The sequence below is a fragment of the Excalfactoria chinensis genome, chromosome 17 (genome assembly GCF_039878825.1).
Source record: "Excalfactoria chinensis isolate bCotChi1 chromosome 17, bCotChi1.hap2, whole genome shotgun sequence".
NCBI classification, from domain to species: domain Eukaryota; kingdom Metazoa; phylum Chordata; class Aves; order Galliformes; family Phasianidae; genus Excalfactoria; species Excalfactoria chinensis.
This window is the reverse complement of record NC_092841.1, coordinates 3,013,413-3,027,144: the sequence shown is the minus strand read 5'-3', so window position 1 is coordinate 3,027,144 and position 13,732 is coordinate 3,013,413. Positions and strand designations below refer to the sequence as shown.

The 13,732-nt window shown below is 48.1% G+C and overlaps 1 protein-coding gene across 1 annotated transcript; it reads right to left on the bottom strand.

Annotated features, from left to right (window-relative positions):
- Nucleotides 1-1,726: 1,726 nt before the first annotated feature.
- WDR45B (WD repeat domain 45B) lies at nt 1,727-12,788 on the bottom strand. Its single transcript, XM_072352053.1, has 10 exons — nt 12,579-12,788; nt 9,147-9,221; nt 7,325-7,426; nt 6,663-6,750; nt 6,020-6,114; nt 5,597-5,787; nt 5,073-5,158; nt 4,149-4,250; nt 3,542-3,663; nt 1,727-3,227 (listed from the first exon to the last, which is right to left on the bottom strand). Exons 1-10 carry the CDS (start codon nt 12,643-12,645, stop codon nt 3,121-3,123), a joined length of 1,035 nt encoding a protein of 344 aa, XP_072208154.1. The 5' UTR covers nt 12,646-12,788; the 3' UTR covers nt 1,727-3,120.
- Between the last annotated feature and the right edge of the window lie 944 nt (nt 12,789-13,732).

Below are 13,732 nucleotides of genomic sequence, written 5' to 3'. Positions count from 1 at the left end.
CACAGCAGTCCTTGTGCCATTCTTCCTTCTGATGCAGGTAAATACAGCACTGTTCTCTCCCAGACCTGAGAGCTCTCCTGCTTTGTGAAGCGCTGCACAGTGCAGACTGTTGGGTGGGAGGCAAAGCTGGGAGGGCTTTACATTCCCTTTCATGGCATTTGTAATACAGGATCATTTTAAAGTTACAGCTTTTATAATGACCTCAGTCTGTAAGTGGAACTTCAGGTAACAGTCTGTGCTAAGAGTGTGTGTAGTAAATTGATTTTGTTTTCCCAGAAAGGTAAATTCTGAGAGGCTGGAGGTCAGTAATGCAGATTGTGACGGATGGAGTGCAATTGTATAGTTGTGAGACATACAAAATAGCATCTGCACCAAATGCAGCGCTTCCTTCAGCCGTTCTGTGTGTTTGTCTTAACTAGGTGGTTCAACGTTCTTACTGTGAAGCTTCAGTTGTTCGGTGTGTAAAGAACGAGGCCTTCATTTATGACAGCTTTGCTGGGTCTGTTGAGCTTCCTGAAATGATCCTGTTTTAAAGTCTGACACAGAATTAATGGATATAGAGAGCAGCTGAAGTTGGGAAGAGCAGGGCCTGCCTTAACCATCAGGTTCTTCTCATCTCTGTGGAGCTGTTTTGTTCCCCAGCTAATATTCAAACCCGGCTTGTGTTTTTATCCCTTTCTTTCCTTGCTGTAATCCATGAGGACCCTGTGCTGGTATTTGATGCTGTCAGGATGCAGGCAGAGGGCAGCGGTAGCTCAGGGGTTGGGCTTTGCACAGACATGGCTGAGGCTTCTGCTGCCTGCTGGCAAATACTTGCAATTACCTGGAAATGAATTGCACTGGCTGATCTAGTTTTCCTTTCAGGACTGTGGCACAGCTGCTATGGAAAGGGAGAAGAAAACGAGGGAGAGGAGGTGTTTGGTTATGCATAAATAACAGCAAAAAAGACTAAGATGACAGTAACTGAAGCCCCATTGCTGGTAGAAACACTTCTTGTCAGGAACAGTGGTAATGTTAGACATAACAAAATGCACACCGTACTCCTGGCTGCCAGCAGGTGCAGCCTGCAGCACAGGCAGTTGCACTGAATACATGCTACTGGATCTCCGGACCGTAATGCTCACCTTCAGCTAACAATGTGTGGTTTTGAAATGTATTTAATCCTCTTTTGTCATGTAGAACAGACTTCTGACAGTTTGCCTTGCTCACAAGGCAGTGGTTGCTTACTGTGGTCCCTCGGTTGCCTTCTGTTCAGTGCCTGCTCCTCCACGTGAAGAAAGCACGTCCTGACAGCCTGCCTGGGAGCATCGGACCGCATCTCTATCAGGGCTGGAACACGGGTGAGTATCGCTGTGTGGTCATTTCTCATGGTCTTTCTGGTCATCGCTGTGGTTGACTGAATGGGGATGGTGCTTCAGTAGATGATGTGAAACCTTCAGCGCAGTGCAGGAGGCTTCGTGTTCAGTTAAAGTCATTTCCCTGCTTTGTGCAGCTGACCGCACTGGGTATTGCTGCAGCAGAGGATCATCCTTAGAGAATGGTTTCTGGCAGCTTCCTGCATGTCCTTCTCCAGGTAGACTGCAGTCTCATCTTGGTACGAACAGCAGCACATGCTTCTTAGGCAGCAAGCTCTACTTCTCAGCCCACATTACCAGCCCCAGCCACCCTTTGCTCAGCTGAATATTCCCTAAAGCTGCAGCAATAGGAACTTCGGGTGTGATGGTGATTACAGCAAAATTAGTCACTTTTATTTAAAAGAAATAACATATTACAAATAAGTGTGCAAAACAATTTGTGATTAAATACACATAAAAGCAACATGCAACCTTGACATCGAAATCTGCGTAGGAGTTTAGTGCTCAGTATGTTACATGACACTAAAAGAAACTTGTCAGATGTCGGGTCAGCACCTGAACAATCTTAACAAGAACTGGGACGGCAGGTTTGAAGCATCTGTGAAATTTAAGTTTCAGAAGATCAAGACTTCCCTCCCCCCAGATATTCACTGCTGAGAGCCTGTGTCTATTTCAGTTCCTAGTGTAGTATTTTGTGCCTTAACCCGGCAGTAAATCCTACCAGCTGCACAACGACTTGGGGGAAGAGTTTGCAATTGATTGAGTCTAACCTCCCCCTCCTCAGGTAAGCGTGATGCAATGCACGGCATCTCAAAGAAATTAAACTTAGCACATTTAAAGCCAGCGCAGAGCAGTCTGTTCAGTGCCGCCTGGTTCCTGCATTGCGCTGGATGTGGAAGCGGCCGCTCCACTCTTCCAGTTGAAGTAGAGGAGTTTCCCAGCTATCAGTACAGCTGTGACACCGGGACCACGGCTGGTGGTTTTCTCTTTAGACCTGGAACGGCCGTTCCCTTACAGAAGGAACTGACTCTCCAGCTGCAGGAGTTCCCCTTGCCCGGCTCCTGGCTGCTTGTTCCACACACTGAGGTTAGCTGGGTCAGCAAATGCCTAAACGTGCCTTCAGCTACTATGTACAGTTTGGCACCGTTAGTGCTGATCATTCAACTGAACCACTGTGGATGTGAGCTGTAGGCTGTAATAACAGGACAACCCCCAGCCAACAAACATGGCTCAAGCTACTGCTGGCTGCACTTGTTCTCTGCTCTGCTACACTAAGATGTGTTTGGGGAAAGGCTGAAGTCCTGTTCTAGCCCGGCTGGTGGAGTTACATTTGGGTCTGAGTGGAAGTACTGCCCCCCACTTCCAGCGCTGCCTAAAATCTGCTTTCACAGCCCTTTTTCTACGGCCAATCCTGATGTTTGCACAGCCCCCTGCAGATCTTTCAGTGTGGCAGGCACTCATGTTTTAACTGAAGTCATTTCACAGTTTAAAGAGAAACCCAATAGGCACAAGCTTGTTGAAAGCCACAACTTGAAAACTTGAGTTGATGACAGTAACCCAAAGAGATTTTAATGATGAAAAGCTTGCAGAAATGAGAATAAACAATTGTAGTCCCCTACTTCAGAGCTTGTTCTGATCACGGTGGGCCAGGCTTCTCATTGAGGTCTGCTAAACGTCTTGATCAGCATTGGACATTCATATACTGTCCTCCCAAAGATGCAGAATAGCCAAGGCAGTGCTTTGAGCTGAGCACTCCTCCATTCAGTCAAAGCTTGTCATCCGTCATTTCTAGAAACTGAGCATAGACGTCCCTTGAGCATTCCCCTTTTTGGTTGAATAAGAACTTGTAGTAGCTGCCATCTGCACATATTGCTGAAACAAAAACAAAGTCATTTTCAGTTCAGCTGGTTGAGAAGCTCCGTTCTCTTACCTCGTTTAAACAGACAGAGGTGTTCTGCAAGAGCATGAAAAGCCGGAGATAAATTGTCCCCATGCAGCGTCTGTCAGCCCAGACAGCCTGCCAGGCGGCCGCACTGTGAGCGGGCCCTGAGCACAGCAGCAGCTCCCGCTCACACCTGACCTGGGTGTGCCACATCATCTCTTCCAAAACCTCCTTCCAGCTCAAAGCAAACACGGTGCAAAATCTATTTGTCCGGACAGAAGCTGGAGGAGCCCCCGGTACTCACCTAAGACAGCGTTTGGCTCTGTTCCAAAGGCACAAATGCACGGAGAGCCTGAGGGAACCTGAAACTTGGAGAAACTCCACTTGGAACTGAAGTACTTGGGGAGGAAGCTGGCAGAGGCCAAACTGAAAGGAGGAAAGAAAAGGAACACAACGCGGTGAAGTGTTGACTGGTGTTGGTCTGGAACTGCTAGCGCATCTGAGCAAGTCTCAGGGCTCCGACTGTTACTGACTGCCTTTGTTTCCTTCAGGCAATACATACTCCCAGGGAAGGGTGACTGTACAACTACCCTTCTGGCTTTCCATGTTTTAAGAGACTGCCAAGAGGACTGATTTTAGTCAGGATCCCCTTGTGTAACTACCACAGTATGTTCATACTAAGTCCTCAGTTGCTGAAAAACCCCACCCTCCCACCGGCAGAACTCAGCAGAAACATGGCAGTTGCTAAGAACTCCTAAATTTGCAGTTATACTCAAGCAGAACAATCAGCTCACGTGGTGCAGGTACTGGTTGCTGCTGTTGCTCAGGGAGCTGTTACCTGACAGGCCCAGTGCTTTATTGCAAGGGCAACGACTCCCTCCTTGCAGGCCTCAAGAGGAACTAACACCTACCTTGACTGCTTATTTCTTTTGGGGTCTTCTGCAGCAAAAATATGTACTGTGCCATGGTCACTGGACACGCAGATTAAGGAAGCATCCTGATTGAAGTTAATGCTGTAGAGAATAAGGACAGCTGCAGTATTTCCATTGAAATATATCCCCATTTCCTGCGTGTACAATCCCACTTATGCAGTTGTCTGGGGCAGCTGTCACCCTGCCTGGGGAGGCGTTAATGGCTCCTGCAGCTCAGTGCAGCTTTGCTGACTGGAATGGACACCCCCTTCAGGGGTAGGTGCACCTGGTTTATCAGTAACAGCCAAGCTGCAGCCTGCCCTGGGATGGACACAACTGATCTGTTCTGCCGCCTGTACTAAAAGGAAATGTGTGGTCACTGCTCCAATCAGCAGACGGGTAGGAATTAAATACAAGGTGAAACATTCCTACACCCAAAGGCGGAGGCTAAGTGGAAGAAAGCAATTTTACCCTGCTTTGCAGGAAAGTGGTTCAGGCAGCAGACTTAAGAGTCAAACGTCTGCCTCAGGCTCTTGTATGTAGGGTGGCAGTGTGTTATGATACCCCAGGTACTCACCCTCCTGGTCTCTGGGAAGCATCCAGCTGCATTGCTGCCTTCCCCATATTCCTGTGTGAAGTTCCCACCCGGCTACAGTCTATTCTGTGCCGAAATGTGGATCTACCAAGTTGTCCCTAGGCACAGTCCCACTGCTACGGCTTCTCCTCACCCATTCTGAGCAGAGGAAGCAGCACAGCACAGTGCTGTCAGTACCCAGCATGGCCCTGTGCCCTCTGACCGCCAAAAGGGTTTTGCTTTGTGCCCATGGCAGTGCAGCTCTCCTTTGCCTTTTGAAAGAGGCTCAGCTGCCATTCCCCAGGTGTAACATCACCCCAAGAAGACAAAGCAGAGCCAATTAAACATACCAGTATATGTTGGCTGCCTGTGATCCTCTGCGTAGCTCCTGGATTAAATGCCCTGATGAAGTATCAAATATTCTTATGAGGGTCCCCTTGAGAAGGAATCAAGCATTACATTAGGACATACAGTATGTTCAGTATGGCTGTTTGCCTGAAACAAGTTGTATGAAAATGCTGTTCGAGCTTATTCTCTACCCAAAAGAAAAACAACTGAAAACCACAATAGTCTCTTAGCATCATCCAGTAGCTCATTATTCTTTTTAGCAGTGGAGTTTGCAGCTTGGAGAGCCCTGTTCAGAAGAATTCCAGTAGCTAAGAGAGACTATGGCTGCTTTTTTTTCAAGCTTCTTTGACCTATGGGTTGTACAGCAGAACCTATTCCAAACACTGGTTGAATTAACTTAGATCATCCTTGAGAAGCTCATTTTAGTTGAGGGAAAAAAGGTAGCAGGCAACTCAGCTTGCCCTGTAGGAGGAGTTCCTACACTAGGATGGGCAGTAAGTCAGAGGTACATGGTCATCACCCTTACTTTTTCTGATGCTGTTGCAATTCTTGTTCCCTGCAGGTTTAAAGCTATACAGCTCAGGACGCCTTCGTGAGCCGGTATGTCCACGGGAGGCTTTTCTGTGTTGGCCAGATCCACGATCTGCACGTGCCCAGTGTGTGTTCCAGGAAACGCAAGGAGAGAATTATTACTGTTTGGACAAAGGACACAGAGACCTGCAAAGCAAAAAAGGAAAATAACTTTGTATCTTCCACAACTTCATACATTTTTTACCCATTTAACAGCCATTTTATAAACAGGATCACCCTCAAAGGGCATGGCTACGTTGTGGCAAGTAAACTGTTTAATGATTTACAACATGTAACAAATTCAGACATCTATAGACAAATAGCATCACAAGAATGAAATAAAGCTGCTTCCATTCCCCAGCCCACACACAGCACCAACCTTTAGGGTTGTAGCAGGTTTCAAAGACGTGCAGCTGGTGGGGATTGTGTGTGAAAGTGAAAACTTTAATCATGGAGTCCAGGACTACCACAATCCTGAAAGACACAAGAAGTTCCCATGACTTGTGAGGGTAGAAGAGAGTATTAATAAGTATTAATTCAGATCTGCAGAGGCTTTCAGCAGATTTAACAACTGCATCATTTGTTCCTACTCTACAGACTCCCAGCCCTGCAAAAACAAAATGAAACAAAACAAAACACAACTATGAGCCTGCAAAGCACTTTTATCTGGAGCTGTGACAGCAGAGCCCATCCGCCCACACATAACACTGGACTCCAGCTGCTAACAAATGCTCTTGCTCTACAGATTCACACCATACCTACAGAACCTACTGTCAGCAGCAGCAGCCATATGAGAACGCAGCCCTTTGAAAGAAGGCCGCAAAGTCCTACAGTTGTTTATCAGGTTTCAGAGATACTCCAGCTGTGATCTGCTAACCAAAGCACTCTCCCCAAGATCCTGTTTTAAATAAATCAGCAATGAAAGCTAATTGTTACAGCAAAAGCTTTTTATTTCTGTAAACAGCTGGAAATGAGTAAGAGCAGCTCATGTAATCTATGAGGCCAGCAGGTGCTGCACTTACCTATCTCTTCGCAGCTTCACTGCTTTGACTTCTGTAGAAAATTCTATCTCAATGACAGTCTTCTTCTTCAGGTCATCCCAGATCATTACTGGAACAGTGCAGATGATTGTGTGAGTTTGTTAGTTCACCAAAGCATAGCTGAAGATCCATACAGTCTGTTAGAACAACTTCTACTTTCTGAGAAGGCCAAGAGGTGCCTTCAGCAGCGAAGCAGTCACAGGCTGCCATTCTGCCTATCAGCAACCCACCAACACATTCTGTGTCTCCTACAGACAGGAGCTGGAAAACTCAAAATGCAAAAGCTGATATAAACATCTTCTACTAAAGACTTTGGGTTTTTTTTGGTCTATTTCATTGACAGCCCCCCAGTAAGGCAAAGATTCCCTACCAGTCCTGCCAACCAAGGGCTGTTTCCCCACAGAGCTACTGAGCCATGAATCCCTTTGCAAAGCCAACCAAGCACAGCCTTCATCACTGCAAAGAGTCTGATCTGAGAGACTGCAGATAACTTTAACAAATACTGAGAGCTGCTGCAACAGCCCTTCCAGCTTTCAGATACAAGAGCCCATCTCAAGGCTGAGGTTCAGGAGTTCTCTGGGTGGTTTCACAGAGCTTAGAAAGACAAATGTTTACAAACTATACCTTGAGACTCAGAACAGTACCTTTGTTGGGTGGGTACTTGGGCTTCTTTCCTCCTCCCACTAGTGCTAAATAGTTGCAGCGAAATAGCATTTCTACATGGCCAACACCACCTTCTAGGAATTCTGGAAGACAAATGTATTTCTTTTAGAGGTGCCACAACCTGTTAAAATGCCTTTTAATTGCTACCGAAGTTACAGTTCAAATTACCTACCACACTGCTCAGGCATCCACAAAGAACAGTGCCTTCTTACCCTCATATCAACACCAAACCAAAGAAAACAGGATGCTCTGAGTGGAGGTGACAGACAAGGCAAACCTGAGCACCGCATGACTGGAAAGGGCACGTTTGTTTTATTTAAGACAAGAATCACAGCAAACTGATGCCATTTGAGCTGGGTTTTGGTTTTGTTTTAGAGGGAAGTTGGGCATTCAGCTACCAGGAAGAGAGGACACAACTGAGGCCTTCAGATGATGCAAGTCAAAATCCAAACCTTTTATCTAACAGACTGTCCAACACCTCCACAAGTGGACATGTTCCAGTGAGGAAGATGGATGAAACTGGTTAGCTTTTCCAAAGCTACAGAGGAAGCGGAGATCTCACAAGTAATCAATTAAGAACTGCTGTCAGAAACAGGGATGGGAAAGAACAGCAAAAACATCAGGATGATGGTGAAGGTATTACAATGGAAAGATACAGATGTGAGCTCAAATGATACAATTAAGGGAGATTTAGTTAGACATAGAGAGGCACTACCATACATCTGGATGAGGAGTGTATGTTGGGACTTGACCACACAACACTGAGGACAGAAAACACAAGAGTTTTCTAGAGCCCTGGAAATACATTCGGAGCTCCTGTTGGGGAGAGTTTTGACAACGACCTCAACAGGACTTCAAACTGACTTCGGAATCTGTAGCAAACTGCCACAGATGACAGTTCACATGTGTCCTATTTGTAGGAGAGTTCACTATCAAGAACAGAAAACGATTTATCAGCTTTGGCCACATGAACAGTGACTGAAATCTGTTACAGCGCTAGAAAGTTCATAGCCTGGGTTCATAGGAATCGCGGTGCTATTCCAAATACATTTTTCCTCTTATAAATGTATGTTTTAGTTTATCACCACAGTGACAGCATAGGGAAACCTGTTCACTGTATCAGCTTTCCTTCTGCACTTAAGGTCAGAATCACATCCGGACTTCATTTTCCCTCTCTGTGGCTCAGCTGAATGCCTGCTGATAAAGCCTGTTAACATCGAAACCTTCCTGTGAAGCACAATAGTGTGTTTACAACTTTAAGATGCTCCCAGATTTTTTAAGCATGAAGAGAATATATAGCTTAGAGTATGAGAGGTCTGAATTCACAGTGCTCTTGCAAGCAATGCTCTACACAAGTACAAGCAGCTTTACATTCAGGTCTCCGTAACAGGGCAGTAGTTTTATTGTGCTCAATCATCCAGCCCGCTGCACAAGGACAGAACAGCTCCTCATGATGGCACACCACAGTGCTGCAGCAAGCAACTCTCCTCCCACTTGTGAGCAGCCAGACAACTCATCTCCTGTCTGCGACTACAAACAGCAGGAGCTCCTGCAGTTCAGCCGCTGCACAAAGGTGAGGCAGTTTCATCAGCAGTCAGCTTATTGCTAATTAGCAGCATCTAAACAAACACCTCACAGGGCAGCGGTGTGACAGTCCCTCTGACACCAGCGGGGATTTCCTTCACAAGGCTTTATTCTGAGCCTTCCAGGGATGAAAAGAAAGAATCTCTTTGGAAAAAAATACATATATGAGGCTGAGCTTCCAACACAAAGCTAGCAAGGTGTAATAATGAAGCATTTTACCTTGTTTCTCTTTTTCTTTGAGTGGATCTGCATTATAAACTCGGAATCCATTCTCCATTCCACATGCAAAGCATCCTGTGGTAAAAAGCACATTATACATATACACATATACAGTAACTGGGAGATAAGACTGAAGAATTAAGGTAGCGCCAGAGGGTTAGGAGAGCAGCACTCAGTAACTGCACTGTTAAATGTAAGCTGAAGAACACTGGCCAGCTTTGCTGGTGTTTGCAAGCAGAAAGCACCTGGAGAAGCTGTCCTTTATGCTGGCCTCAATTGCAAGTGGCACATTCTTAGCATTCTTTTCAGACAGGTGAGGGAACAACAGAAGGAAAGGATTGTGACTGACAGCCACTGGTATCACAGTGCGAGAGGGAAGGAAACATTCTGACGTTTATGGTCCAACAGCCACAATTAAGCAAACCCCTCCCAGTTCTTATTAGGTCGGGATTCACTCTGCGGTCACAACACATGAGAAGAGCAATCTGGTTATGCTCACCCCATGGAGCTCCTAAAGAATATCCCAATGAGAGCCTGCTAGTGACTAGATGCCCATAAGGATGTGACAGAAGCTTAAGTCTAAACCAGGGAATGGTCAGAAAGAAGCCTTTGGAAAAGCAATGTTTTAGCTGCATGGATGTACAGAAGCACAAATGTGCTTTTTGCTGGAATCCATCAAACCAGCAGTATTCTGTACAGCTGTCTTACCTGCTAATGGTGCACACAGCTACTAATACAAGTAAATGCCAGTGTGAAGCTGGAGCAATTAGAAGTCATTAAGAAGCAGCGTGTCACCAGAGACAATAGCTGCTAAGCAATTTATAAACGCTGTATCAAAAATCTGGGTAAAGTCATAATGGCACCGGAGCAGAATTTCATTTCCAGCAGTACTCAGCCAGGCACTCCATGCCCTGCCTTACAGACCAGTGCTGTGCAAGGTGGTGGTGTCAGCTGTAAGCTCTGAAGCATCCTCAGGGTTCCAACGCATCAACATCACATGAAGTAGGAGCTTTTAAATCAAGTTTCACACCCTTGTCTGTGCACCACTCTTCACACTGCTCTGCTGGGGGGACACAGCGGTGCCCTGTATGGAGGCTGTGGCACTAATAAGGCCCCACCTCTTCCAGTGTACTTAGCTGGAGACAGAGCATCAGAACTGAGGGAAGGGGTAAATGTTAGTATTCCATATACAGCCGATCACTGCTGACACATGAAGTTCTTTGTCATGGCAATCTCTGAGCCAGACAAAGGGGAGAAGACACAGAAGATTACTGCTACACAACTGATCCCAGGCTGGGGAAGCAGTTTAGGAGTGCAGCGCTTCTGATCTGACCACAGCATTTGCTAACTGGATCACAAGTCATAGCTCAGGTACACAGCCGTGGTTTATAACCTAGAGCACAGATGGAAACTGGTGTCTGAAGCCATAAAATACAGCACAGAATCCTACTCACACCCCACTCTGGGGTCCTCTAACTAAGCGTTTCAGTGCACTAAATGAGATCAAATGGATATGTGCTTCAACACCAAAACAAGTCCACACCCCGTCCTCAAAGCAGCTTGGGATTAATACCTTCTGGTATGTTAATTTATTATAATGTTTTATCTACTCATTTCCATAAAGCGCTTTAATGTTCCCTTGAGAGCATTATAAAAACGAAGATCCTACAAGTGTTCTGCTCTAAGACAAGGGAGAACACCTCGCTCTATGGGCCATCGAGTCAAGCAGCCTAGAAACCAAGCATTGCTCAAAACAGAGCAAGGGAAGGACGGTACAGGAGAACAGCCAGTTTTATCCCTTGTCCATCACGGAAGTTAAGACTGGGAGAGATGTGTTCGATCGCTCCTCCCATCCTTCAAACGCGGTGGGAATGGCTTCAATTCCTGAGAAATTAGGTTATTGTGGCAATGTATGCAGACACCCACACTGCTGAGCTGCAGCGCTCGAATGACTCACATTTCTATTTTTGGCAGAAGCAACATGGAAGAAGTGAGCTTTTCCTCATGTTGACTCTTTGGGCAACCAAAGGATTATCATTGTTGAAAGCAATTTTAGGCTCTAAGCGAATGCAGTCCAAAGGTCATCACACCTAACCAGGAAGAGCTCTGGGAACCTGCAAATGAAAACCAAGCGTGGTTTTTGCTCGAGGTGTTTTCTGGTTGTAGGATGGGATGTCAGCGCTGTTAGGAACAAACAGCTCACAGAGCGCGCAGACTCCAAAGGCGAGTTCCTTAACATACAGGGGATTTAGGGTTTCATTTAAAAAAAAGGAAGAAAAAAAAGCCAAACTTGTCCTTACTGCTACAGAATTCAAGAAATCCCTCAGAACAAAGAAAAAGGGTTCCATGCTAAAGTGATGCTCCAAAGGCATTTTGTGGGAGAAGAGAATCCCATCTTCTGCTGCTGTTCTCTTTATAACCCAACCCCACCACAGGTCAGATATGAAACATCACATGTTTCATATTGTTACGGTTTGAAACGAAGCACATCCGATCGCATCTCCTCCCCCTCTGCTCCAAACACAAGATGAAAACAAGTGCAGACTGAGCTGCTGAAAAAGCACCGTACGATTTGAACAGAACCACCTGGAAGCTCATTAACAGCTCGATATCCCGCTGACAAACACCTCACTGGAGATGCTGAAGTGGAAGCACGGAGCAGGCCTTGCTAACACACAGCCGAACAGCAACAGGCACACAGAGCGCCGTGCACAGCGGTGCGAGTCGCAAGGCTGCCTTAGGCAAGAGCGCTGTGTGGCAAGCCCAAAGGATGTTACAAAATGATGGCTTTCCACTCCTTTTTCCACAACAGGACACTTACTCATAGGGCCGGTGCTATTTTTACATTGCGAAAGCAAGAGGAGGCACACGGAGCCCCCTTCGTAGAAAGGGCTTCTCCCTTTTCTCACAGCGGGCAAATAAAGCAAGAGAACCGTTCTGAAGCCAGGCAGCCGTCCGCAGCGTCCTGTGTTTGCCCACTGGTGTGGTTAGCAGCTCTAGAACGCAAATCGGACACAAAGTTACAGCACCGGCTGTAAGTGGAAGTGCTGCCGTCGAGAACGCGACGTTGGCTGCGTCCCTTTCCCGGCTGCGCGGCTCGGAAGGCGGCAGCGCTGCAGAGAAGGGCCGCCCGAGGAGCTGCTCGATGCTGGCGGGGGGAACATCGGGAGCGCCGGTCTTTCCTCCCTCCCCGCCGCACCGAGCAGCTCCACGAAGCAGCAGAGCGATCCTCGGAGCCGAGAGGAGGAGGATTAACCCGCCTCTCTACAAACAGCCGCTGAAATCGGAGGCCGCAGCCCCGCTCACGGCCCCGGGCCTCACGCAGCGCGCACCGCCCGAGCGGACCGCGCCGAACCCCCGCCCCGCAACGCCCTCACAGCGCCGCGCCGCCCCGCAGCCACCGCACGGCCCGGCCCGGCCCCTCCGCCTCACCGTGGTCCTGGTTGAAGCCGGCGTACAGCAGCCCGTTGCCGTGCGGGTTGGCCGGGAGCAGGTTCATGGCTCTCGCCCGCTCGCTTCCTCCCGCGGGACTTTAAACCATGGCGGCGCCCGCCCGCCTCAGCCCCGCCGCGGGAGCCCGCCCGAGCCGAGCCGAGCCGGACAGAACTGCGGCGGCTTCCGAGGCAGCAGGCCGCGCGGCGAGCACCGAGGCCATCCACCCGGCGGGGCGGGGAGCGCCGAGCGAGCGAGCTGCGCTGTGCTCCGCCCCTCAGCAACGGGGCGCAGCGCTGTGACGGCGGCTGTGATGGGCAGAGCGCTGAGCTCCATGAGGAGGAAATACCAGTAATGATACGAACAGCAAACCGACCGCCGTTACTGTGAAGCGTTACTAACGAGGGTCTAATTTCGGAGCCCGATCCCTTCTGAATTCACCTTCCATCAACAAAAGGCCTCACTGCCAGGAGAGCTGCTATCAAACAGCACCCGCGGCCTCAGGCCTTGCTCACTGCGCTCGGAGCCTGCCCTGACCTTGCCTGCACCCTGTAGGGTGTGAGCAGCTAATGGCCTCTCCCCAGCCTTCATGCTATGCAGCAGGGACAGAAGATAAATCAATGGGTTGAAGGCCAAGACTTAAAACAGGGTACCAACGTGCACAGAGCTCTTTGCTCGGCGCACAACCAATAGTGAAACACAGCCAGAACTCGTAGGGCTCGGCTGTATCCTCACGCAGCTGTAGGCCGCTATGTGTGTCTCCTTAAGCTGTGAGGTGTGATTTCTGCACCACACCGGCTTCATCCTGATTAGCAGCAGGGTCGGTTCGTGCAGCATTCCCTGCGCAGCTCAGCCCAGCAGATGGAGCCTGCTTGTCATAGAGCGAGCTGCAGCCATGGAAGCAAGCCAGGAGAAATTCCTTCCCCTGCACTGTGTTCTGCTAGCTGGTCTTTAAACGTGAGACAAGCTGTGGAGGCCTAGTCTGATCCAGGGGCAACGTTAAAGATGCCTAACTAAAGGTATCTCCTGTTTGTGAAGAAACTGGAGGCGAATCACACCGTCATCTCAAAGGATTCCTATGGCTCTAAACGAGTCACAGTGTTCTTCAACAGGAAGGGGAACACTTGACATGTATTCTGCACGTCAGTTCGCAG